Below are 23,231 nucleotides of genomic sequence, written 5' to 3' on the forward strand. Positions count from 1 at the left end.
TGCTACCCTGTTTAGCAGCTTCAGAAGGGCTAACAGCTGAGGTAGCCTTTGCAGGAATTTGCACATGAGACCCACCTATCACAGTGGAGGCCAGTGGCGAGCGCTTTACCCACTAAGGCATTGTGCCAGCTGCCACCTGGATATAAATCCATGTAGGTGTGTCTGTGTATTGTGTTTGAAGTAAGAAAGTGTAGTGTGGTGTGGTGTGCCTTCGTGACTCAAATGCTCATTACTAGAGGCCTACAGGAATTTGTTGGGGGTGAGGTAGGATATGACCCTAAATGTATAGAGCAAAGGGGCAAGTAACTCTTAACCACCAGCACGTTTAACGTATGGCTTCTAACAGGAACTTGATGAAATACTGTTATTAACTGAGCCTCACTCCAGCACATAGATGGGCCTACACATGTGGAAGCACCCTCCTAACTGATCATTGCCTTATTTTTGTAGTTTTACTTGTAGTTTTTTTCTTATAGGAGCATTGAAACCTAAGAGAAACCTCTTAATATGTACTTGTTTCTCCATTATATTGTATAGCTGTTTTACCCTTTACATAATATTCGTTTTTAGCCTCCACTCATCCGTAGAACTCAACAACCTCTTTGTTCTGGAGAGAGTTCACCATTGAACATTGCACATCCAACAATAATTAATCAGATGATTCAGGTGGGATGTCCTGCATGGGGCGGCATGGGACTATACGTGAGGAATAGCCACCTTCAGCTTCTTTTGACGTGTTAGGTTAAGACTTGTATGTTAGCCCTAGAGGTGTTTTCACCCAAATTTTCTTTCGAATCAGATGTTGTAATTTATTGGGCCACTCCACCTCACCCCACATATTTGCCCCATCGATTTCACTCACAATAGGTCTCTGATATGTTGGGTGAATTTCAACCAAAGTGATTTCTAAATCTTTTTAATATATATATATATATATATATATATTTGCACATTACAAGATGGCGCTCATGAGGCGTCCGTTTAGTCCCTCGTTTATGCCCATGACTTATGGGAAACATAGATAAGGATTCAGTTTTTGGTTGCACTGATGTAAATACTGACGAAGGGAGTTCCATCTCCAGAAACGCGTCTATCGAAATAAACCTACCCCTGCTGAAAGCAACTGTCGTGCTTGGGAGTGCTTTTTGTCCTAATTAACCCGGCTGGGTATCTTTTTGGGATTTGGAGCTATATATATATATATATATATATATATATATATATATATCCCTTCCACTCATCTGGAGTGGAGAAAGTTAACGCAAGGTAACCCAACTTGTTGACTGTGGACTTTTCAGAAACAAATTTATTGATCTGCCTATTTTCATTCCTTTTGGTATTCCTTTTAAAGAACTCTTAATCGAACTGGACCCTAGAAGGGATTTGAGTTTTTAGATTTCCTGTTTGAAGGAATACAGTTCAGACACCAAATTCTTTGTTGGACTTTTTGATGCTGCGACGCAGCGACTTGTTTTGAAGCGCTCTCTCTCCAGGGGGCACGTACTTTGCTTTAAGCTTTGTTTTGAGTTAACTAAAATAGGTCTTTCAGAGTACATTGCGACTCACTTTGCCAGGGAAAGGGCTGGCACTTAACCCTTCTGTGAGTTGTTCTCTCTTTGCACATTTATCAGGGAAAATCTGTGGTCTTCTGTACCCGCATTCACATAACGTTACCTATGAGATTTTGATTTCAGAAATGATGCTTGCTTTCAACATTAATCTTGTTTGGGTTACAAGGTAGCGTGCTACGTGCCGAAAAGCGCTACAGCACCTCATCAGGCGTAACCAGCGCTATATAAGTTCAAACCCTTCCAACGTCTATCCCTCCATTATCCTTTTTCTATCCAAATAACAAACTCGCATGGCCACAGCTCAAATTCATTTTGTGTCGCCCTATACTAATTCACCACTAATCTTTTTTGGGTTCCGGAGTAGCGTGCTACTCGCCGAAAAGTGCTTCAATGCCTCGTCAGGGTTAGAAAGCGCTATCTAAATGCAATCACAATTACCATTGTTCTCCATGACTTCCCGGTGTGATGGGTTGGCTCTTCTAAACCTCTTTTAAGTCCCGCCTTATTTCATTAGTGCTACCAAGGGAATGCTTCTAGCTAAAGATTTTGTGTGAAATACACATTTTTGGAACTAAAGGATCTTTTTCTACTGTAGACTCTGTGTCTGGCACCCATGTAGCAGAACTATGAACAAGCTCTTGGGATAAACTGTAGCACCTTCGCTTCCTAACTATATTCCCTTCGGACAGTGGCCAAGTGAAGATGTTCTGGACAAGGAAGGTGACCTCTTTTGCCATCTTTTTACTAAAATTAGTATTGACTGGCTTTGTTCAGTACTAACCAGGCCCCACAGGGCCTGTGAATGATTAACAAGGAGGTCAATTAGATGCCCAAACAGGAACACATTGGATCAGGTATTATTCAGGAGTCATCTGGTGCAATCTGAAAATGGATAAATTAATATACAAGACCCTCTTACTTCTTTGGGGTGTTTACCTAGTTGCATTCTCTGATATTTCCTGGCACATAGCAGTATGGGGTTTCCCATGCACCTCGTTTCAAAATGGTGGTGATGAGTTTGATGGTCAGTTTCCCTAGGAGGGTAGAAATACTGAACGGTCTGTGAAGAGAGAGAGTGATCAATGAACGAAGAGGGGGCTTAAGAAGGCAGATTTCCACACGACGCCCTGGCACTGAAGCATTAAGTACACCTGCCAAGTACACCTGCCTTTGAAGGATTGCGATGGCTCATGCGGTCAAGTAGGAGAATTTCTCCAGCATGTGATGGTCCTGGTAGGCGTGCCGTTTATGTGAGGGCCATGAGATGACCAGCAGTGGATTATGGTGCTGGATAGTATAGGAATGGGAGTGGTTGTGCTGTGCAGACAGCAGTGCCAGCCTGATCTTTATCTATTTCTCATAATGCCTTTTGTCTTCCTACTGAACATGACCTTTTCGAACCCACGGATAGGTTTCTGTATTGTTTCTTCTGCTCCGTCAGCAGAACATGACCCTCTGTGGTTCTGGGGGCGCTGTAAGTATGTACCCGCACCAGTGCTGGGCCGCGACTACTCAGGCCTCACCAACCTGCAGGGAGACCAACAGTTTGTGGCAGATGTATTATGCAAATGTTTAAACCCTTTGTACTTGCACCCCTGGGAGAGTTGTATGCCCACTTATCAGAATCCATCACCTGCCTCGTAACTGGGTCCGTCAGTTCCCCTAGTGTACTCTGCGTGGTTGTGCTTGTGCGTGGGACCCACGTGCACCATGAGTGTGTCCTCTTGGAGCACACATTTGGGTTAGAGTCCAATAGATGTTCATCTTCACCAAAGTTGTATTTTGGAAGAACAGGATGACGTGCAGAATGGACAGGTAGCCTTCTGATAGGAAATCCAGAGAATTATTATCTTTGCAATACATTTCAACCAACTGTACCAGTGAATTGTCCACCTTTTTTACCTAGTTCTCTCTGTGAGTTGTTTTTTTTGCCTGAGAAAGACATGCAGCATCTCCTTGTGTACTTTCCTGTAAGTCAGGGCATGTAAACAGCTTCGGTGTACTTTTAGAGCCTTTGCGAATGAGCAAAGATAAAATGCATACATGGTGTACACATGTCAAAATGTTATTGGTTAAACGTTTTTCTCTTAATTAAGTAGAATGTTTCTTCCTATCTTAAATAGCGTAACATCTTCCCAGTGAGAAAGATGAATTGAAATTAGAATTTCAGGTTTCTTATTGCTTCTTGTGCTAGAAATGGGAACTATTCATTAGTAGAGAATTACCTCTTAAATGCATCTCTTTCTGAAGTTGCTTTCCTGTTTACATTTTGCAGATTCCAGTCATTTGGCAATCTTCAGTTCCACTCATGAATTAGATCAATTCCCTATTAGATTGTTTAGTTAGACAACACATTTGAACCCACCCTTCTTTGACGCTGAGGCATGGGTTTGGGGGGACAAATTCTGGAACATGGCTACATCCTGTGACGGGGCAGTGACGGCAGCGAACCGTCTCTATTGCATACGGCAGCATTTCATTGAGCTATTCATACTTAAATACTACTTTGCACTAAACAAAATTTCTGAATTTTGGTTGCCAGAAGGCGAGGAATCTGGAAGGCTTGGCGCTACGGCTCTGCCTTGGCTGCGAACCGTCCAGAGTTGACGTCAGGTGCCCGAACTCATCTATACTGAGAAGGTCCAGAGACCAGGGCTGATTAGCAGCAGCTTGTTGGGCGATGGCTTTCATGAACACCAAGCAAGTTTCTGAGATGTTTGTTTCTTTAACGCCGGGCGCTGTGTCCAGGGATCAGGCCATGTTCCGCGGGTGGATCAACCAGCCATGTATGCGCGGTGCACCTGGGATTGTGACAAAACGTCTTATTACAACTTGAACTCCTTCACCCGAGGTAACACCGCGCACAGATGTAGCCAATGAAATGGCTGCTATTGCTGTAGACGCTGAGCAAGGCGGAGCCTCCTTGGAAGCGGTCCAAACTTTCACTTTCTTCCACTTCCTGGCCATCCCATAATTTATTCTGCAGGAGTGAATGAGATTAGTCTTCTGCTGAGCTTTTCCTTTCAGTGTGGAATCAGGTCCATGTTTTATTGCCTGGATTAGAAGGTTCTTGTTGGCTGGTCGAGCTGTGCCTAGTGGTGGTTCTGGCTAAAAGCTATGACTCTGTTTTGGAAAATCAGTCTGTGGCTTTCTTGTTTCTTGTGACACTAAATGCCCAGGTGCCCCGAGCCTTCAGCAAGTACCAAGTGGACAACACCTTTCGTGCTGTATTTTGCATGAGGCCCTGTTAACTGTTCTGCAGAGCTTCTGTTCCAGTTTTTTAGTTCGAATTTCATTTTGTTCCACATTGTTAAACCCATAGACTCTAATGAAAAGTAGTATTTGTTCTAAAATGCAATGTTCTAATAATGGAGTCTGCAGTTTAACATTTTAAAATGTTACTACAAAGAAAAGAAAGGTTTAATAACATAACCTGACCTTTAACATCAACAATTGGATTTTTTAAAAACTTAAAACCCTTTTCCCCCCTATATATATTCTTGTCTCGCGTACTTTGGGGAAGGGACATTTCACTTACCTCTAGCACCACATTTCATACTCCCACAAATGATTTCTAGGAGCGAAAGAAAGCATCCACTGACATTAAAAATGGCTATCATGCCTAAAAAACGTACAGTTCTTATATAAATTGGCAGCCACTGTACACTACACCCCTATATGCCTCCAGAGCCCCAACCCTTTGAGCGGTTTAGTCGGTAATTGTCAGAACCCCTTTTGGGGGCTTCAGGTAATTGGAGGGTATTAGACCACAACCATGGGGGTTGAGGGCTTTTACCTCTGATGTCCTGTGACATGGCCTATTGTGGCACTCTATGTGCCAAGAACATCCTTTCGGTACTTACCTCTCAGGGTAGTGGGGGGAGCAGTCCAGGGCTTCTCAGAGGGGTAATTTGGGTGTTGAGTCTCAGAACTCACATTCAAACAGACACAATAACCACTGCTCAACCCAGTGCCTTTCTTTAGTAAAAAGAAAAGTACCTGCAGCAAAGTGTAGTGTTACACATTGGAAAGTTTAAGCATCTGCACTGTTCCAAGATGGATGCAACTGGAGTTATAACCACTGAAAGATTCAGGCGTGAATCTGGCGCATTTAAGAGCTCACTTGTAATATGGTGCACACGGCTTACCTGGTTCTGTAACCTATAGGCCAGTCTCTATATATCTCTATTCTATAGTTCTTTACGGTGAGCCGATCCCATTGGCTTAAATATCCCACTGGAGTTCTGGTTGCGGGAGACACTCAATGTTGAAGCTCATGCAGTAGCAGACACGTGGTCGATCGGGCGCTAGGGACCCCCAAATGCATAGCGACTGATAACGAGATATATCAATAGTGCGATTCTCAAAGTTGGTGCTTGAGTACGGTAGCTGCAGAGGGGCGCAGCATGGGTTCAGTAGCACCCTAAGGCTCTTGACAAAAGGAACCCTCACACTGTGGTAGTTTCAAGTCTCCAATTGCAAGTTCCCGTTTTGCGGCAGAGTCCTCTCCAATTCTCTGTCCTCCTAAAGATGACGGCACATCACGGTCTCACTGACTGCCTTGTACTGGCGTCGTAGGATGGTTTTGCTCATTGTGCTTGCTGTGGAAACTCATAGGGAGACTAGAAGAACCTCACCCGACTTGAGTCCGCACAGGCTACACGCCTCAGCTCAGTCCGCTCCATCTGGGCTGCCGCCGCACTCTGGGCACAGTGGCTGGGTACTCCTCGCTCAGGGTTTTCCTGCAGGGTCAAGTGCCCCTTTCACTTTCTTATGCCAATCTACAAGCATACCCACAACTCTCCAGTCAGATGCAGATACTTCAGGTGGCGTCCCATCACTTCTGCAAGGCTGGTTGTCTGAGGTGTCATCCCTGGATTTCAGAAGTCCTCTGTAGAGCTCTCCCTTCCTGAGTCAGTAAAACACTTGGAACTGGAACCATGCTGGAATGTTTGGTTACCATTTTTATACACGTTTTGTTGCTCCCACTGATAGTTCACATGAACCAGTTTGGAGTGGTCCTTTTTCAGTTCATTTTTCCTTCTGCAGAGCAGACACATTCTTCTTCAAAGGTGATGGCTCTCACAGCAGATACTGATGATCTTGACTGCAACATGCACCCAAAACTTGAGCACAATCAAATGTGGAGACTCTGTACTCGACTGCCATCAGCCTTTTGGGAAGCATCCTGTGGCGAGACCACAGGGTCAGTCCCTACGCAGAAGGTTCCTCCTCCTTAACAACACAATGTGCAGACTCGCCTTCTATTCGCCATTCTCAACCTTCTTTTCACTTCTTCTGAAAAGAGAATTGTCCGACCTTTACTAAAATGTCACAATTCAGTAAGTAAGGCCGTCCATCCTCCCACGCTTCATTGTCTGAGGCTACATCCTAAAACTCACCGATGTTTGTAGTACACTGCCACTGTCTGTGAAGGCCGTACCTCAGCCTTGTGCTATGTTTACCAGGATTATGCAAAATGGATCCATTTAATCTCTGCAGTCACACTTTATAAAGAATATAGAGTCCTGCTACAAGTCACACTACGTGCCATAACATAACATGTGTGTTTCTAAAGCGCACGTTCACCCGGAGGGATCTTGGCGCTGAATAACAGATGTTCATTGTTACTCAACTCAATGGTACTCATTTTATCGACCTCAGATGGATGAAAGGCTGAGTGGCCCCGCCGGGATTTGAACCTGTGACCATGAGGTCGAACAAAGGCTTCTGTAGTGGATGCATTAGTCCACTGAGCCACCAGACCCGGCTGTGATATGCACGCAAGGGGGTCTGGTTATTACATGCAAGCAGAACTTTACATATGTGTGGACTCTAGGCAGCACGACTATCCATGAACAGAAAAAAAGGCCTGGTCAGTAGTGTTAATCAGAAAAAAGGTATTTAGCCTACCCGCGTAATCTATTTGACTCTGGACATGGGTATTAGGTCCATGTCGACTAGAGAGCATGTTAAATGCTCCCCTCCAGACCACAGGTCTAGGCTTTGGTTCTCAGAACCAGGATAAAAAGCTTAGGCTATAGCGTGCATGTATGATTGTTGTGTGTGGTGGGCCAGAAAATATCAGGATACCAGATAACCTACAGCTGGGAACGCTCAAGACAGGTGTGCAAGACTAATACCACACAGCGCACAATCACGCCCCAGAAATAATAATATAATATAGTTTTTACCTAAATCGTCCGAATTTGCCTTTTTTAGAACAATCTATTACCAAGCAGTTATTCTTCAATCTGCCCACTGAGAAGAAAATAAATCTAACATTTGAATTCGAGCATTAGCTACATGACTGCACAGGTGGGGTCTTTGATTTGTAAAAAAGTACATTATCCTACACCTGCCCCTTTGCTCCATTCTCTAGGAGGTGGGAGGGGCAAGTATGCAACATTGTACTTTGCCACAGAAGAACAGCATCCTTTTGGTGGCATCACCTTGGTAAAGCTTTTTCATGGTCATTGGTCACTCGAGACCCAAGAGCTGCTTTCTTTTTAAGTCCACCACAACTCGAGGTTGCAGTGGCGGGCGTCTGCAAGCATCTGACGGAGGAACAGGACAGACGCAGGCGCCAAGGACATGAAGAGTTTCAGGGGTGGCTCCTCCGTTGGAGCAGAGGAGTGTCGCCCCACTTAAATTCCCCCCAAAGCCCCAGAGATGGAAAAAAAATGGTAATTTATCACCATTTTATTTTTCGACCCTAGTCAAGCATCAGGACGGCGGCGGGGCCGCTGCCGAGTGACAGCAGCTGGGAGGAGGGTGGGCTGTATAATGCTCCGTTTATAGTGTGCATGTCTTTTTGTCCGGCTGTTTTGAGACAGCCACACATGCGCCCTTTAAACTAACCATGGGCGTAGTTTGCGAAGTAGCGCTACGCGTAACTACGTAAAGTGCACTTCACGCTATGTGGGCTACGCGTAGCACTATGTGAACTGCGTAGTACCCTGTTCGCACTGTGCAAGATGCCGTTTTCAATGATTGCATAGTGCGGACAAGCATCCGGCACTGTGCAATCATTGAAAACAGCATCGTGCACAGTACTTTTCTGCCGCTCGAGTAGATTTTTACTCGACCGGCAGCTTTCTCAACGCGGACTGGTAGTTCCTCATCGCGAGCATACGCAAGCACTCGAAATGAGAAACCTGACCTCCCGGCGTTGAGAATCTCACTGGGAGGTTTATTTTCCATGCTCACGATCGGCAACTTGATGTTGCTGATCGCGAACGAGGAAAAAGTCTCACCGGAATGTCATTTTGCTTGCTCGCGGTCGCCAACTTGACGTTGAGGACGGTGAGCAAGCAAAAAATTACCGCTGCGCGTGTTTGCACTGTGCAACGTGCAATTCCCGTAGTGTGAAGTAGCGGAAAATTCGCAAACTGCGACAGCGTAGCAAAGTGCTTTGACAAGGTTTTCTTAAACATTTCTTAGACAGCTGGGATAGGGAAAGCCAAACCCTCCAGGGCGCTGTGGAGCGCTGAATAAGGCCACTCCCACCAATCCTAGCACTCCTCTCTTGCTGGTGAGAGCAGTTGCAGGATTTGTGAAGTGAGTTGAATGAGTCTCCTCCTCACCCTCCGGTAGATGCCATCAGCCACTGGCTTTCTGTTATGTTCTCGTTGTAAAGAAAACTTGACTTCCAGGTAGCACCGCATGGGAGGTTCAGAGTTGAACACCAGGACATGTTGAGTTACAACCTGTGTGACGAATTGCAAAGCGTTTGGGCCTCGTCTTCTGGAGGGTTGGTTGGTCTTTTAGAAGTGAACAGTAGGAACCCTATAAAATGTCATCTAGTAATAGTACTGATGTTAAAGTCCTCCACTACCAGCAACCCCAATCCTCTCTGGAGTAGGCAAGATGCAGGAGGGAAATGCATTTCTGGCTAATTGGCGTCCCTACAATGTCCACCTTTGGTTTCTTACCACAAGCAGCTGCTGTTTAAAATGCGCCCTTTTATTTTTAAATGGTCTCTGTGGGAGTGACCTGCATTAAGCATTACAGATACAGTAACTAAGTGGGTTCCGCTGCCAGTCGCAGAGGGCGTAAGTGGCATGTTAACGCCTGCTTGAAGCGAGTTCAGTAATGCTAATGACTCCTAGTAGCAGCGCTTTGAGGCTTGGCTTACAAACCTGAGGACAAATACAAGTCTTTGTTATTTTTAAGCAGTAATAGGTATCTGATTACTTCATTAGGTGATTAACATTCTAAAGGTAGGAAATGAAGCTGTGTGCCGCGCTTTGTCCCTGGCCTGCCGCCTGCCTGTAGGTTTCACTGCTTCCAGCTCCTGCTCAAGTTCCTCGTTCATTGAACAGTCTGATGGAGCGATGCTGCCAATAGGTATTAAGGACTGCATCTATCACGCAGAATTAATAAGTGAGCCAAGAAGTGGTAAGTTGTGCTCACACTGCTTCTAATGCATTACAGGATCTGAAAGTCTCTAGTTCTTCTATAGTAGTTAACATTGGGGCTTAGCCTGTAAGAAAGCACTGAAATATTAAGAGTCCAGGGGAGATGGTTGTCTGCCAGGGGCACACAGTTTGACTAAGTGGAAGAGCAGCAGCCAGGATGGGAACACTAACCCACAGGAGGCCATACTGTTTTTCATGAGGCCATGCCTCTTCTACCAAGCCACTTGTCATTCTGCGGGACACACCCTTTTGTGCAGGCGTACATCCTCCACAGGAGCCATTTTTCCCCCAGGACCACATCCTTTTCTGTGAAAGCCACGTCTCTTTCTGTGAAAGCCACACCTCTTTCTGTGAAAGCCACGCCTCTTTCTGTGAAAGCCACACCTCTTTCTGTGAAAGCCATGTCTCTTTCTGTGAAAGCCACACCTCTTTCTGTGAAAGCCACGCCTCTGTCTGTGAAAGCCACACCTCTTTCTGTGAAAGCCATGTCTCTTTCTGTGAAAGCCACGTCTCTTTCTGTGAAAGCCACACCTCTTTCCGCAAGCCACACCTCTTTCCGCAAGCCACACCTCTTTCTGCAAGCCACTCCTCTTTCTGCGAGCCACACATTCTCTGGTGTCAACTCTCATTCACAGACCCACCACTTTCTTCCACAGACCCACCACTTTCTTCAGAAAGTACAAGTCTCTTTTTTTTTTCTCAACTGAAGTTCCACAAAAGTGTACAGGTTCTGACTATTGCAGACCTTTGATGGAAATGGAGCTTCGATGAAGTTTGCGCAGGAATCCCCAACCTAGCTGTGTGTGTGTGTGTGTGTGTGTGTTGATTGAACCTTACCTCAAAAGTTCACATTTGTCAGCTGATGGGGTGCAGGTTTGGTCTTCCTAGGCACCCTTCATGTTTCTGGAGCGACAGCTTAAGTTAGTCCTCCAAGGTGACGTGGGAGTAGCCATACCTAACAGCACTTCTTAGGGTGACCACCTGGCATGGAGACATATTCTGGACAGTGCTTGTAAAATGTTAGGAAAAATTGTCAATATTAGGGACAAAAGATCACTTTGAGGAGAAGGCCATACCCCACTACTTTGCCAGTGTATTTATTTACTGTACATTATTTTGCACTGTTTATTCACTGTGCTTTGTGATTGCTGCTAAGCACATTACCCTCATGTGGTGCTTTACATCCTTGTTCAATAGTAAATTGATGACTTTGTGCTAAGCTTCAATGGAATCATCCCTACCAGAATCTACGAAGTGTTTCATGAAAAGAGAGAAACAGCAAAATGTTGATTATTTATAAACTTCCTAAAACAGATGTCTACTAGGGGTGGGCGGAATTTGTGTAGTTGCGCTACGCAAAGCTCAGCAAAACAGTAAAAAATCTCCGCAAATACGCGGAATTGCTTGTTCCGTCCGTTTGCAATTCTTTTTTCCTGTTTGCGAACGCTGTTTGCGTGCTCGGGTAGAAATATCTTGCGAACACGCATTTTGAAAGCCCGAACAAGCAAAAAATTCTGGGAAGCCGCAGATTGCGGAATTTTGGGCAATTCAGTGTTCTCCGCGCAACGCGAAATTCAGCAAATTCCGTGAGCGTAATGGAATTTACCGCCCAGGCCTAATGTCAACAACCTTTGGAAACATTGAATGACTCCTTCGCCTTCTCTCAGCTAAGGCAAGTTGAACAAAATCTGTCTTTCCTCACCCTCCACTTACAACTGAAAAATATGAATGAGACACAAAAGGACATATCCAAAGATCCCACACATGTACTCCTCAAAAATCAAACCATGGGTTTGCCAAACAATTCATCACCATGTGCTGCGCAGAGCACCATCAACCTCTAAGAGGCGAACCCTTGCCAGTGGCACAGTGCAGTCACAACCTAAAGCACGCTCCACCACCACCATCCGCAGCAAACTGCACCACTACCCACTGCGCACGGTCAGAGCCGAGGCGGCGACCGCAGAGGGCCTACCTCCAGTGTCCAGCCTTGCTCACCGGTGCCACACACACACCAGGCTGGGGTGGAGTAAGATCCTGAAGAGGCCTGACCCAGAAGTAATTGTAAGAAAATGGAAATATTGAAAAGGCTACAAGAGTGCAAAAGACGCTGCCCTGAGCTGATCTCTCCAGAGCAGGTCATAGTCAGCTGGCTCCCTATGTCAAAAGTGAAACTGTAGCATATGTAGGAAACTAAAGAGCAGCAAACCAATGCAATATACAGAATCCTTCTGTTCAGGAAGGGTAGTCAAAGCTGTCCGACAGGCAATGGAGAGCTGGAGACAGAGTAAACCTCTGCAAAAGATATCATACTAGACACACTGCAAGTACATAATGATCTATCCATATACTCCATAAATATGGAGATTTGTCCAGAAATTGCTAGTACTTAACCCCTTCGCTGCGGGGTGTTTTCCCCCTGCTGTGAGGGGGGGGGGGGCGCGCATGGCGTCGCTGTGCTTATGACGAGCACAGCTCGTCATGAGGCACAGTGGAGCTGCACTCGTGACGAGCTGAGCACGTCATGACCACACCCGTTTTGGAACGTTCAGCACAGCGGGGAAATTATCTCCGCGTGCGAACGTTCCAACGGCCGTGACGAGCTCAGCTCGTCATGAGTGCAGCTCAACCGTGCCTCATGACGAGCTGAGCTCGTCATAAGCACACAACGGGTTAATGATATTTCAGGGCAACAACCAAAATCTAGGGGAAAGATATCCCATAGTGGCCGGTGTCGTTGCACAGGTGCAATGGTGCTTTGGAAATGGGGGTAGTAGTGGGGATTACGGTGTGGGTGAAAAGTGGCTTTGCTAGAGGGAGTTAGCACTTTAGACTAGAGCTTTGTTCGGCGGTGTTCTATTCAGACATTTGGGCTATTTTTCAGAGAGATAACCCAGACCTACTTGCGTTTGGCTAGTTAAAGATGTCAATTTGGGCAGAATCGACTCAGCCTTTTATTCTGTCTAGGTTGATCAAATAAGTGCACTTGACTTTCATAATGACTTGTCCCTTGTATTTGATGGATGAAACAGTGGCACGTGAGCTAGTCAGGCCTCTCCAACGAGTAACTATACTAGAGACAATACATACAAATTCATACCAACCCCTTCAAACCCTACTCACACACATCCAGACAAACCTTCACATTCATAACATATCTGGGGAGCCCAACTACAGGGTAACAGTGTCATTGGAATGACCAAAGACGAGAACTGCAGGAAGCCGGATGTTCTCAGGGCAGTGGTCACTGTATTGTTTCTCTTTACCGGGGTTCATCGGACTCCGTTGTATGTATTGTCTTCTCATTTTGTGATCATTTATGAATTTATAACTAATGTAAAAAAAGTATATAAATACATGCATATCAATGAAAATATCTTTGACAAAAGAAATGAAATCAAAGAATATATTTTTTTAATTTTCGGAATACTTTGTTTAGTGGGTTAGTCATTTGGCTTGGGTGCTCACTGTATGTATTCAGATTGATTCCATTGGACAATAATCTAGGTCGTGAGGGAGACTATTGTCGCGACTTGTTAGAAACTCTCCTGTAAGCAGGCCGGCCTGCTCAATTAGAAGGTTTTACTTGGTTACGGTCATGTCTGTGCACCAACATTGAAAAACATGTATGTGAGACAAGAACATGTGTATTTTGAGAACTCATAAGCTGATGTTTGGTAAAAATTGTTGAATTTACAAAAATATAATGAATATAATTAAAGCTGATTATGGGGTAATAAATCATGCAGAGTTGGGTAGACTTATTTTCAAGATTAATATCGTGGTGAAGGGGAATTGCCACTGTGGCTGTTATATATTACACTCATGGAAAGAGGAATTTCCCTGGACTGTGAATATTTATATAAAAACACAAAATGTGACAATATGATATAACGATGTGAAACTATGTATGAATTGAAAATTTATTAAAAATACATCTTAAAATTGAAACATTTAAATTTTTTGTGCAATTCTTGGTCCCCACAATACAAGAACATATGTCTATGGCTCTATTATATATATTACACTCATACAGGCATTTCAAATTGACCAAGCCTTTTTTTTTACTTTACATTGCTGTGACAAACCTGCACCAAGGGTATAACTGCTGCTAATCTTGCATGTAGTGTCCATTGATATAAGCTTCTCTGTTGTGGTCACTATTACAACTCTCATTAGTATCTTGGGATGATTTTCATTGAACATAAATAGCTTCTACTGTGGAAAAGGTTGGAGAGCCCGTGCTAGACGAATACCATATACAATTAGAAAGCAATATTTTCAATGCTTAATTTGTAAATAATAATTGCCAGGGCCCTGACCAGGCGGGCACTGCAGCTGCACCAACCATCGCTCCATCATCGCTGCCAATGAGGGTACCAAAGCAGCGGGATGGCACAGTGGGACTGTCATAGACTCTAGATAGTGCAAAATGCCTCAGCCCGCTTGGTTGGTGGCATTCCACTTAGACAACATATCTCCCCATAGCTGCGCAAACTGCACTGGCTCCCCATCTCCAAAAGAATTGAGTTCAAAGCCATGACCCTGGCCTATCGGACTACCAAGGGCAAAGGACCAGCCCATCTTAGGTCGAGTCTCCGCCCATACAGTAATTCCAGAGTTCTCCGCTCTAATACCAAACTGCTACTAATCACTCCTAGATTTAAAAAAGCACGATCTGGAGGTAAAACTTTTGAAGTGTGTGCCACCCAGCGCTGGAACAAACTTCCACCTCACCTCCGCATGATTCAGTCGGAACTTAAATTCCGCAGATCCCTTAAAACCTTTCTTTTCTGTTTGTAAGTTTCCGTTTTGGACCAACTGCCGTCTGCTCAATTAGTGCCGGGACACCCCGTTGGGGTAGCTGCACGCTTTATAAAATACACAAATAAATAAAATAAAGCAACTCTTTCACCTGTAAGGCACTGCAGCTGCCCATGATGTCTCATCAGTTAGGCTCCTTATTTTCCGTTTTTACAGATTTTTACAGATAAATACAGACAGAATACTGTCTACCATGACTGCCTGGCCAATAGATGTGTAAATTGATAGGTAAGAGTGTTAAAAAAGAAAGGGGTTTTAGTAATGGACAAGGCCGATACTGAAATATGAATATTTCCATATAAGTGCACTGATTTATCTTCTGCAGGTGTTCATATCTCTGAAACCAGGCAGACATTCAAGCAGGAGTGCATATTTATCAGTTCCATGTGGAAATATACTAATTTCAGCGTGATTCTTCCACAAAACCCTAAATAAGTATGGATAAATACAGATAAAATTAGCAAAATATAAATATAGATAAATACAGACAGAAATTGCACAAAAATAAATACCATAAAACCGTGAGCCCTACTCATCATGTACCACTATGTGGAGGGCTTCACCCTGTCAAGAGTGCAGAAAACTCTGCATGACTCTTTCTTCCCCTCCTTTAAAGGCCGGCACCCAAGGCGATGCACTGGGTGTGCTTTCCCGTGCTCCCGGTGCGCAGGAGGTGTGTTTACACAGGTAGAATACCTGAGGTTTGGAAACCAGACGCACTAAGCCCCTTACATAAATCTCAGGCCCTGACAAGACGCCTCAGGTGGATTTCCATGTCCGCCCCACCCATGTCAGGTGGCTGATTACAGGTGCAGGAGAGGTTTAGATCTCCTACCGCAAACACAGCGCGGCTGTCAATCCAGAAAAGTTTCCAAACTCATTAACTACACAAGTCAAAGTGACATTTGGAAAAAGAAGTTGTACGTGTAGGAGTGTATAGATATACACACTCATTCGCGCCAACCCGCTCCAATATTTGAGGCAGATGGTGGACATAGGGGGTGAGATGGAAGGCGAATAAGCTGGAAGGGTGATGAAGTAGGAAGGTCAAGGCATTGAAGGAATAGCTATGAAAGGAGGCAAGGGCTTTGCAGGAGGAAATGGGGTCGCCTGAGGAAATAGAGGCTTTCTCATAGCTAAAGTATGCAAAAAAGTGATGGATGATATGCTTGAATGAATCTCAGCCTCTGGCAATAGCTGGGGTCGCGTCCCAAGCCATTGTTATTTTGCAGACCATGGCACCTCAGTTTGGACCCAGCCATATGCAAATCAATCTTGACCATGCTCCGAACAGAACAGAACTGCCAAGCCAGGTCCTCCCTGAACCAGAGCACAAGCAACCCAGGACCGGTTTTGCTCTTGATATGGGTTCATCACATGAGTACAGCTTGGTTCCAGTGGCACAGTGTGCAGGAGATTCACATCTGGGCATACCCGTCCCACTTAGGATCCTGGGTTCACTGTGCCACTGGAACCAAGCTATACCCATCTGAAGAGCCCATAACAAGGGTAAAACCCGTGCTTGGTTGCTTGCGTTCTGGTTCAGGGAGGGCCTGGCAGTTCAGGCTGGACTGTTTCCATGGGTTGCAGAGTTAAGACTGATTTTCATATGGCTGGGTCCAAACTGGGGTGGTGGACAAAAACTATGGCTTGGTATGCGGCTTGAGCGATTGCCAGTGGCTGAGATTAAATCAAGATTTCCATTCATTACCTTGTTGTTTTTGCATTTGTCACAGCTAAGGCAGGGGAGAAGGCTTAGGGGAGACTGCGAATGAGAGAAATAGGGTGCTAGAGAGTAGAAAAGGGGAACACCAACGAATGAGAAGGCTAGTAAGGAGGAGAAGGGGAACATGGATGAGGAGAGTACCAGGGAGGAAAAGAGAAGGCTGGAGGAGAAAGGGACGACCCAGGGATGAGGAATTGTATGCAATGAGTAGTGGAAGGGAGAACAGATGGAGACGGGGACGTTTGAGGATGGATCGTGGCATGTTCACATGAGGTGGTTGTACTGTTGCCTGCTTTCAGCTAACTCTTCCCTCCTCTCCCTCTACAGATGAAGCTGGCCTTCACGTTGGACAAGGAGAGCGGGATGCCCCAGGGATGCTACGTGTACCAGTACCGCGACAGCAATAAGTAAGTCCGCCCTGCGCTAATCCGCCCCAACAAGGATTCAGACAGTAGGAAGCAGTTGAAGCGCTTCAGTGTTGACAGCCTAAAAATAACATGGAAACTGGAAAGATAAGCAGGTTGTCAGCAGAGGCGTACCTCCCATGGGGCTGCCAGCTCTCATCTTCACGCTTCAAGTTCTATGCACAGTGTGTGGTTCTCCGTAGTTTGCTAGTATGTGTCGAGTAGCGTATGATTTTGTGCAGTCAGCATCCGTGCGACATGAAGAGGCTTGGAACTTGTGGCTTTTTAGTCCCCCATCACACAGCCCACATCCCTGTATCCCTTAATGTCCCTTGGTCCTCTGATGCCCAAAGCATGGAGTGATGCTGAGCGCTGTTGCAACGAAGTGCACACCCTTAGTAAAAATGCTTGCATGCGGGTTGTATTCCGTGACATATTTAGGATATTTGTATCATGTTGGTGTGCGACCCTCGTATAATGCTAGCCATGACACAGTGGTGATGATTCTTAGTCTGGGCCACTGGAATTAATTGGATTATGCGGCTACTTTTTACCCATAGAACCTCACTCTAGTTGTACAGAGGCGTAGCTGTAGAAGTAGTCTACAGCTACAGTCTAGATCGTGCAGTGTGACCCGGACTGGAAAGTGTCTTGGCATTAGATGCCTGCACCCCAATTATTATCAGGTAGGATTACCCAAGCTTCCAAGGGTCTATTGGGTTCCCCACTCTTTTGTTTATTACCATTGCACCCCAATTATGGCTGTGTTAGCACCCATCGAGGCTGGAGGGGACATAATCCTGGCTTGTTCTAGCTCTCAGAAGTCTTTCTGCTCCCCTGGGGATGGTAATATCTTTCCTGCGCTTGTGATGTTTTAAAAGCACTGTGTTCAACAAAAGCAAGAGTCCCTTTTCCTTGTTTTATAAGGAAAAAATCTCAAACGGTCATCTATTCTAAAGCTGCTGTATTGGTAGCCGGTATGTTGGATATAGCATAGAGTCAAAAAAAATTAACAAATGTACATGTACAGAATATAACCCTTATATATCATATATTTCTAAATGAATAAGATCAGCAGAGTACAATGAGGGCAAAAGTTGGCAAAGGAATGGATTGTATATCTTTTTTTATTATTTATCAAACGATCTGTTATCTTTTCATTAGTTTATTAAAAACATCATCATATTTATTAAAAACAATACAATACATAATAAAACAATTTATGTTATAAGAAGAAAAACTGTTGACGCGGTGTTTCGGTGAAAAAGATCGTCACCTTCTTCAGGACAATAGTTTCATGTTAAAAACAATCTAAATCAAAAAATATAAAACATTCATTATAGAAAAGGCTAAACTGAAACATTAGCTCACAACATCCTTTTTCAGACTATTTTAATCAAAAGACCCATCTGCCCCTCTACATATAACTGTACCCTATGTGTCTGCTCAATCTTAAGTCTTACATTTATTACATATTCCACATGACCTTTTTTATTAAAAAAAGGTTTTTTGAAAAAATGAGATTTCTGGGTCTTCAATGCACCCCCATTTTTTTGAAACATGATCCCAGTCACTTTAACATCATTTACAAGTATCCACATTTTATTTAGAATCAACATTTTCAAATATTTCTCAACAATTGTTCTAATATTTGTTAATCTGTGGACTCTCTCAATTTGCAAGCACCGGCTAAAAATCTAAGCTATAAATACAACTATCTCTCCTTATTGAAGGGATATGATGACATATCTAAATTAATCTATTTGCTTCGCAGCCTGGTTCATTTGGCCTTGGTTGTCGTTGCAGTAATTTTCGGATTTTTCACCAAAAATTGCTAAAAACGTGAAGAGGACTGATTAAATTATTATTTCTAATGAATCATTCAACATCCTCTTAACTTGGATATTACTTCACGATCTATTGTTAGTACCTTAAAATGGAGTCTTGGGTTTGTTCATTTTCTCAGACGAGTACTATTAATTTTCCTCTTGATTTGTTGGTGTAGATTATCGCCATCTGTCGAGTGGAATTTTTCGGCACTAAGATTTTAACTAGCGGCACTGATAAATCCATTTAACTTTGGTTGTGATATTTAACCGCTTCCGTGCTGCGCCGATTCCGCCCCTGTGCTGGACATTCCAGAACAGGGTGCGGTCGTGACGGAACCGTTCCGTCATCAGCACAGCTCAGCCGTGACTGATGACGGAACGGTTCCGTCACAAGCATCGAAGGGGTTAATGTCTATGGACCAGCACTATATGTGGCATCAAGGTGTCGTGTTGTCTCCGGCTAGGCTCTGCATGGAACACCGCGTATTGGAAGGCGTGGTACTTGCTTGAAACTAGATTGCCTGTAGCAGACCATTTTTGCTGCTAACTTGAGGGGGTACAGGTGCAACCTGCTAGCTCAAACTTCTTGAGGTGATGCTGAGGATCCGCCTAGAATATATTGCTGCTGAACCTCCAAACATTTCAGCCCTTTGGAACTTCACAATTCTTGTCCCTTAAACCCACCATCTCTGGTGGATCTTGGACTTACCGTCACCGCAGGCAAATCCAGTCCCTCCCATGAAGGCCGTTGTAAGGAACTGAAATACAAGCTGTTCTGAAGACCCTATCGCATTTCATCTTCTTAATATCCCTCTCATCTCTGATGTTGGTGTTCACCGTCCTCCAGACTCTCTACCTATGTAAATTATCAATCCTACCACAACATGGTACCCCACGAATATGTGTTTCCTTTCAAACTATGTTTTATCTCTTGTGTACAAATGAATTATTAAAATATTAACCTGCCTGGTAGTGATGTTATCATCCTTAAGAAGAGCCTGCTGTCCAGGCTCTAAATGACTGACCTCTCCTGTTCCGCTTGGACGGACAACCTCAACGAAGACTATTTGACTTGTACGACAACCCGACAAGTGTTAATGTTAATGTTAATGTTAATGTTATGGGTGTCTTATATAGTGCTCGGCTACTCCGAGGAGTGTCCCGGCGCTTTCTAACCCACAACAGACTACAGAGGGCAGGCAAAAAAGGAAAAGAACAAGCAGATTACTGTCCATAAAGCCACGTCTTCAGACCCTTTCTGAAGGCCAGCAGGTTCGAAGTGCAGCGGAGTAACAGAGGAAGGGTATTCCATAGCTGGGGAGCCAAGCGTTTGAAGGAGCGTCCCCCCATCCTTGCTTTCCTAACAGTAGGAACATTGGCCAGACCAAGAGATTCCGATCTAAGGGATCTCATTGGTTTGTCGAAGGCAAGACGCTTCTGAATATACTCAGCTCCCACAGCATGGAGTGCCTTATGCGCCAGCGTCAGTGTTTTAAAAACAATCCGCTTCCGAATAGGCAACCAGTGTAGGGAGTGTAAAAGATCAGAGGCTCTCGGTAGGCCAAAAATCGCCCGTGCCGCCGAGTTTTGGACCACCTGGAGTCTTTGAAGTAGATAATCAGGGAGACCCAAATATAAAACATTTGATTAGTCCAACCTAGAATAAATAAGAGCTTGGACAGTAGTCTTCCTATGCGCTAGCGGGAGCAGGGGAAGGAACTTGTGTAACATTTTGAGGAGGCCATAGCAAGTGCCAGTCAGCCAAAGGATCTGGGACTTAAGTGATAGGCCGTTGTCAATTTTGACCCCCAGGTTCTTAGCAACCAGAGAGGAAGATGCAGGAGGGAACATGTTCACAGGCCACCAATCCTGCCAGCTCGGGTCAGCCTGACACCCGAAGAAAAGCACCTCTGATTTCTCTGGGTTGCACTTGAGGCTGTTTCGCTGAAACCATTCGAAAACAGCCCCAAGACACCCACGGATGCTCTCTCCGTCAAACTCAACCCCCTTACTACAAGAGAAAAGGAGCTGGGTGTCATCGGCGTATGACACGATCTGAGCCCCGAAAGACTCCGCCAGCACCGCCAAAGGGGTCATAAAGATATTAAACCGAGTCGGGCTCAGCACCGAAACCTGCGGGACTCCGACCTCCAAAGGCGGTACTTCGGCTGAGTATGGGGGGCCCAGACCACCTGCCAGCGACCAGCTAAATAAGATCGAAACCAGCTCAGCACCGTCCCTCTCAGACCGATCTCATGGAGCCTGCTGAGGAGACCCTCATGAGGCACGGTGTCGAAAGCCGCCGACAGGTCTAACATGACCAACATGGCCCTTCCTCCTGCATCCAGCACTTCCTTGATGGCCTCATTGACCTCCAGAAGTGCCGTCTCGGTACTTAGGTTAGATCGAAAGCCCGACTGGGTGGAGTGCAGCAAGCTATGGGTTTCAAGAAAAGTGGAAAGCACAGTATGTACGTGCTTTTCCGCTGTCTTTGCGAGAGCAGGCAGGAGGGAAATCGGCCTATAATTGGCATGGAGCTCGGGGTCAAGGCCTGATTTTTTAAGAAGTGGAACAACCATCGCCTGTTTCCAAACCGCAGGAACCACACCACTGGTCAGTGACAGATTAAGAATGGGATTAATCAGCGGGTTCAGAGCCTCCGCTACCCTAGCCAGAAATTTAGCAGGGCAGGGGTCAGAGGGTGAGCCTGATTTGAGCTTAGCAAGGAGGTCCAGAGAAACAGAGTCGGAGAGAGATGGGAACTCCGAGAGAAAGGGTCCAGATCCAGCTGTCGAATTCAGCTGGTCCCTCGGGATGGTAACAACACAAGGGCCTATGGAAGGAAAAGAGTCTTATATCAGCTTGATCTTAGTGGTGAAAAAGCTAGCCAACGAGCTCCCCCATGGCTCAGAAAACTCATGATGCGACGCATTAGCCTTAGGAGTTATAAACTCCTTCACTATAGTGAAGATTTCCCTGCAAGAACTTGAAGCAGTCTCAATTCTTGTGGAGAAGTAGTTCTTCTTTTCGGCCAAAATGTCCGCATGATAGACCTTAATAATAGCCCTATACGCAACCTTGGCCTCCGGGTCATACTGCTGGCGCCAGAGCCTCTCTGCAACCTTGCAATTGCGCCGGGACAGCGCAAGAGCCTCCGTGAACCAAGGAGCAGAGGTCCGCCTGGCGGTTGTCCGGGGGACAATCGGCCGAGCTAATTCGTCTAATCGCTCCCCTAGCCACTTCTGTAGTAGATCAAGATCCCTCTCTGGATCACCTGATAAAGGACAGGGATGATCCAAACAGGCCCGGGCCAGACTTTCAGGGGTCACCCGATGGTATGCCCGACTAGTCTGCCTAGGATGACTTGACGTTGCGCAGGGGGATTTGCTGATACCCAGAATCTGAAAACTAATCAGAAAATGGTCTGACCAGAGGACAGGAACGGGGCTGGTCATAACCAGTGGAATGGTGGAAAACACCTGATCAAGGGTGTGGCCTCTATTATGAGTCGGAACAGATAAGTGGGGGATAAGGCCCAGGGGGGCGGTGACATCATTGAGTTTAATCGTGTCACCGTCCATCCCTGCATCCATATGTATGTTAAAGTCCCCAAGCACAACACAGTGTTCTGCCGTTAGACAAAGCGTCGAAGTTAACACCTGCAGCTCCTCATAGAAGGACCCCCGCTGACCTGGTGGTCTGTAAATCAGGAGTCCGGAAAAGGATTGATGGGGAGATAGAGCTATAGAAAAGGCCAGGGATTCACAGCCAGAAATGGGCTCCATAGGGATAATCACACATGTGGCAGATCTCCGGACCACAATCGCCACCCCTCCACCCCTCCCGACTAATCTATCGTGTCTAAAGATCACATAATCAGGAGGGATAGCAGTCGCAATATCAGGGTTGGAGGACTCTCCTAGCCACGTTTCCGTAAGCATTAGACAAACCGGTTTTTCAACAGTTAAGAGCTTGAAGATATCAAGATTCATAAAGGGGGTGGTGATGGACAGAGTATCTGAATTAAGCAGAACACTCCTACCCAGTCAAAAGATCAGGGCTTGATCCATCACCGTTTTTTAGCTCACTGCACCATCCCAGCTCAGAACCTGGCTACATGCAAATTAGTCTGACCCTGGCCCAGTGCATCATGGGAACAGGGCAGACCAAACTACCAAGCCAATTCTTTACTGGAAAGGAAACAAGCTTCCGGGGACCGGTTTCTGGCATTACAGCCGTCTTCGGCCCGGCTTGCTTGAATCCTGATGGTGCAGTGAGCAAGGGACTCACATCGGAGCATACCCTTCCACACTTATGGTGGCCAAAAGAATTCATAAAGGGGGTGGTGATGGACAGAGTATCTGAAGTAAGCAGAACACTCCTACCCAGTCAAAAGATCAGGGCTTGATCCATCACCGTTTTTTAGCTCACTGCACCATCCCAGCTCAGAACCTGGC

The 23,231-nt window shown here is 45.4% G+C and overlaps 1 protein-coding gene across 2 annotated transcripts in view; it reads left to right on the forward strand.

The window, feature by feature from the left end:
- DIS3L2 (DIS3 like 3'-5' exoribonuclease 2) overlaps positions 1–23,231 on the forward strand; it is an 879,376-nt gene that overhangs the window by 663,436 nt on the left and 192,709 nt on the right. For both annotated transcript variants that reach the window (XM_078666543.1, XM_078666544.1), the window contains one exon: positions 16,869–16,948. In XM_078666543.1, the coding sequence (XP_078522669.1) occupies positions 16,869–16,948 (80 nt within the window). The remainder of the gene's footprint in view (positions 1–16,868; positions 16,949–23,231) is intronic.

This window comes from Lissotriton helveticus, chromosome 11, assembly GCF_964261635.1.
Source record: "Lissotriton helveticus chromosome 11, aLisHel1.1, whole genome shotgun sequence".
In the NCBI taxonomy this organism is placed as follows: Eukaryota; Metazoa; Chordata; class Amphibia; order Caudata; family Salamandridae; genus Lissotriton; species Lissotriton helveticus.